Below are 4,343 nucleotides of genomic sequence, written 5' to 3' on the forward strand. Positions count from 1 at the left end.
AGATGTCCTCTATACCAGTAGGTTTGGCATAAAACATAAAACGAAATGGTTATGTGCAAATAAGACCTTAAAATGTAAGTAATCAGAGTAAAATCCTTAAAAGGTTTATATAAAATATATTCATAATGGAAAAACGTCCCAAACGTAATCTAAAAACAGACCTCTAAACTAATATGTGTGGCACAAAGCATAACATTTAATGCGTGTGTGTAAATAAGAGTCTAAAGACATCATTTGGAGGGAAACTGCTGGAGGGAAAAATGATTGTAAAGCCCAATAAGTTGGAGCTGTGCATGGCCATGCAGTCGTACAAACATGTACAGGGAGTAGAGATGGGGGCTCAGGACACATCCCTGTGTTGAGAGTCAGGGGGGGTAGAGGTTTTAGATCCAATCTTCACCTACCGTCATTCTGACTGAAAATACAGCTGCACAGGCTGGGGTTGAACCTAGGTTCTTGAAATTGGTGTCAAGTTTTTTGATTGATTGATTGAATACTTTATTAACGGTTTGCAAATAGTACAGTGGTACGATTATACAATGATGTTAAAAGGATAAGACAAAAAGCCCTAAGAGCTTATTTATATTGTCCTGTGTATTCAATTCATCAAGTCTGAGTGGGACTACAGTATGGTGTTGACCAGTGAGCTGTAGTCTATATGAACAGCATTCTCATATAGGACTAGGAGTTGTTCTTCTTCCGGTGGGCGAGGGCAGTGTGTAGTGTTGTGGCTATGGTGGGGTTCAAGTGTGAGTGGCTGTTGAACTTGCTGTTGATCAGCTCTTTGACATGTTTCCCGAGCATCTGTTCAAGATGCTGTAGGTGTAAGTGCTACGGGGCGCCAGTACACCATAATTACAAAGTCTGGAACTGTGCGACTGATACCAGTTTGTCTCCAAGGTAACAATGAAGTGTATCTGTCTATTATGAACAGTGGTTTTAATCCCATTCTTTAGATAATGTATTGCTATGGGGCCTGATCTCAACTAAGCCAATAAGGCTCAAGCCAATAGATATATCAATGTTGTCTTCCTTTTTACTACTCTGCTATCATTCACCAGAGAATAAAAAACATACATTTCTCTGTAATACATTTAACTGAATAAACAGAACCCACAAAGTTATTTGATTTATACATATCCTGGCAAAAGGATGAAACACAAAAATGCCCGAGAGCGTCATTGCTGTCCTTTGAGTGTAACTGTGTGTGCAAACTGCCATGTTTGGGGGAGGGGGGTAGTGGAGACATACAGGAAAAATATAAGTACATTCATACAATTTGAACACACTAGCAAATAACAAGGGTTCTGTAAAAGGAACCTGTTACCACATGGGAAATTCAGGTTGAGTATAAACGACAGACTCTGGTGGATAAAGAGGCTACCACTGACACAGGAGGTTTTGTTAGCCTGTCGGCAGTAGCAAACAAAGAGTGTACATTATTCTTGTTTCTTTGCAATGATCTCAGAGAAGAATGACCGCTTAGCTTTTTTCAGTTCTAAATTATAAATGCATAATACACTATGATCCTTCCCAATACAAAATGTCTGTGAGTTTCCAACAATTATGATGTATTATAATACTTGACCTTTTAAGCCATTATACTTTCAAATGCTTTGTGATGTGTTAGGATTTAAGCATTATGAGTTTTTATAACTATGATTATACAGTGTTATAAGCAGATTATAATGTATTATGCTGTAAGTATTTTTTATAATGCATTATGGACACGGAGTGCATAGCAAGTGTTACCTTTTCCTTAGTTCAATACTGTTTACACCATACTTGACTTTGTGTAAATATGAATATGGATAAAAGTAATTTTCCTGATTCAACAGAAAGGGAAATAAATAATGGCATCTCCACACACCTCTACTAAACAGTTTCCCAACACGTCTGATGACTGCATAAGCATCAAAGCTGAGGGGATGACTGGCCTCCTTCAACTTTAACGTTAACTCCTCCACCTGACTCCCTAACTCCCTCTGCATGTTTGACTTTGAGACTAAGATGTTGTGCAGCTCAGGCAGGAGAACCTTCATCAGGTTTCTCTCTGCTTCCACCCTGGTCTGTCTCTCATAATTTTCTCTCATCTGCTCTATTTCCTGTCTGTGTCTCTCTTCCATCTCTCTCCTTTCATTCTCTGTCTCTGCTTTAAACCTCTCTAGCTTCCTCTCTGTCTCCTCTCTTCTCCTAGACTCCCTCTTTAGCTCCCTCTTCAGCCCTCTCTTCTTCTCTTCATCCCCCTCTTCCCTCATTTGGCTCTTGAGTTCACTTATTCTAATGTTCAGCATCCTGATGTCTCCCTCGTGCTTTTGAATTGATCCTTCTATCTTCTTCAGAGAGCCCTTTAGCTCATTCTCGAACCTCTCTCTCATCTCTTTCTCCTCCATGTGTTTCTTCTCCTCCCTCTCCTTCTGAATCTTTCTCTCTATTACTCTGACTTTAGCCTCCGCCTCCTGGTAGATCTGAGTGCTGTAGAAGTTCTCCGGTTTTCCTGCCACCATGTTCTCTATCTTCTCCAGCAGCTCAGAAACCTGACTAGCATGGCTTCTGTCCTTAACGTCCAGGACATGGCATCTGTTCTCACATTTCTCTACAAGTTGTTGGAGTTCCCGACTGCCTGCTTGGAGAAGCTCCTCAACACTCTGCTCTTTCGTAGTGTCTTTATGTAGGAAGACAACAATGCTGTGTTCCCAACAACTCTCTCCAAACATCTCCTCCATCTCCTCCATTGTGCCTCTCGTCTCTCTTTCAGAGGGCTCCGCTGGTATGACCAGGAGGAAGGCATGGGGTCCGGGGGCAGACAGATAGACGCAGAGCCCGACATCCTGTCTCATGTCCTCTCGAGGGCGTCCGGAGAAGTCTGGAGTGTCCACCAGCACTGTCTGTCTCCCGCAGACATTCCCCTCTCTCCTCCTGCTCCTCTGGTTCTGTGAAGAGGGGCCAGCCTCAGCACCAAAGTCCTCCTTGCCCAGGATGGTGTTTCCTGCTGCCCTCATCCCAGCACCAGTCCTCCCCAGCAGCACCAGTCTCAGCTCAGACACAATGGGAGACATCGGTGAGTCCAACCCGCTATGCCCTGCCACTGAAACACAACAGTATCAAAAGAACGCATGCATGCACGCATGCACACACGCACACGCACACACACACACACACACACACACACACACACACACGCACACGCACGCGCACACGCACATTAAAAACGTCATATATTGAATTCTGAACCCTATAAAATACATATCCATGTAGATTCAAGGTTATAAAGTCAAGGAGAGAAGGGATTTTAAGCTCGGTGTTACTCGGGTTGACTCGAGAAAAGGTAACAAAATCACAATGAAACAACTGTCAAACAAGTATGTGTAATGACTCCTAACCACCTCACTTCTTTGTCTGTGAATGATCATTTCTTGTTTGAAATGAGGCAACCACAGAGGAAATAAAACAGCAAGTGGTGAAGAGGTGTGGATGAACTAACTTATTTTTTTGGTCAGTGGTTTATCTATCAGGAAGTAATAAACAGTGCTGTAATTTACCATGGACTCTGAACTCTTCCATGAGTCCTGTATGATAGGATGACATTTACATCTATCCTTAACATATATTAATTTGTCTATTGTGAACTGCAATCTTCTTTGTTTTTGGAGAAGATTGTTTAATTCACAATATCACGCTCATAACTGCTCGATTTTCTGGGGTAGGGGGATCCATGCCACTGCTTTTGATATCCTCCTCTCGATATTCATTTTGATCACCAGAGGTGGGGATATTTTCTTATCCCTGCTCCTGGTCAGACTGAATTAAATACATGCATTCCCTTTTGGGAAGTGTAGATGTCTGGTATTTTTGATAAATATCAAGATTTTTGGCTTTAGCGGAACGCTAAAGTCAAACATCTTGATATTTATCATCAATTTATTTATGTTCCCACACCCACACCCAACTTCAGTGACACGAGGAACAGCAGTGAATGAGGTGAATGATAGACCTCCCAGCTGTTTGACACGTCAGTTTTGCAGACACTGACGACGTACAGATGATGATTGATGATGAATTGATTGATTTATTTATTGATTGACTGATTGAATACTTTATTATCAGGTTTTTTTAACAGTACAGGTAGTACAGTCAAAGGTTATACTAACAGGATAACACAAAAAGCACAGGGGCTTGTTTCCATTGTGGTCCATTGTACTCAATTTTATCAGTAATACATACAATACAACACAATACAGAGGGGGCAGAGGATGCTACTACCAAGGTGTTCAAGGAGTTAAACTATGCTCACTTGTATCATAAAAATAAAAGTATATTATACATAATACTGTACATAGCCC

The 4,343-nt window shown here is 41.4% G+C and overlaps 1 protein-coding gene across 1 annotated transcript; it reads right to left on the reverse strand.

Annotated features, from left to right (window-relative positions):
- Positions 1-681: 681 nt before the first annotated feature.
- LOC308075629 (uncharacterized protein) lies at positions 682-3,059 on the reverse strand (the record flags this gene model as incomplete). The annotated part of the gene is made up of 2 exons (XM_080415576.1): positions 682-831; positions 1,893-3,059. 2 exons carry the CDS (start codon positions 3,057-3,059, stop codon positions 682-684), a joined length of 1,317 nt encoding a protein of 438 aa, XP_080271702.1.
- Positions 3,060-4,343: the final 1,284 nt, after the last annotated feature.

The sequence above is a fragment of the Gymnoscopelus braueri genome, assembly GCF_963280865.1.
Source record: "Gymnoscopelus braueri genome assembly, chromosome: 20".
Classification (NCBI taxonomy): domain Eukaryota; kingdom Metazoa; phylum Chordata; class Actinopteri; order Myctophiformes; family Myctophidae; genus Gymnoscopelus; species Gymnoscopelus braueri.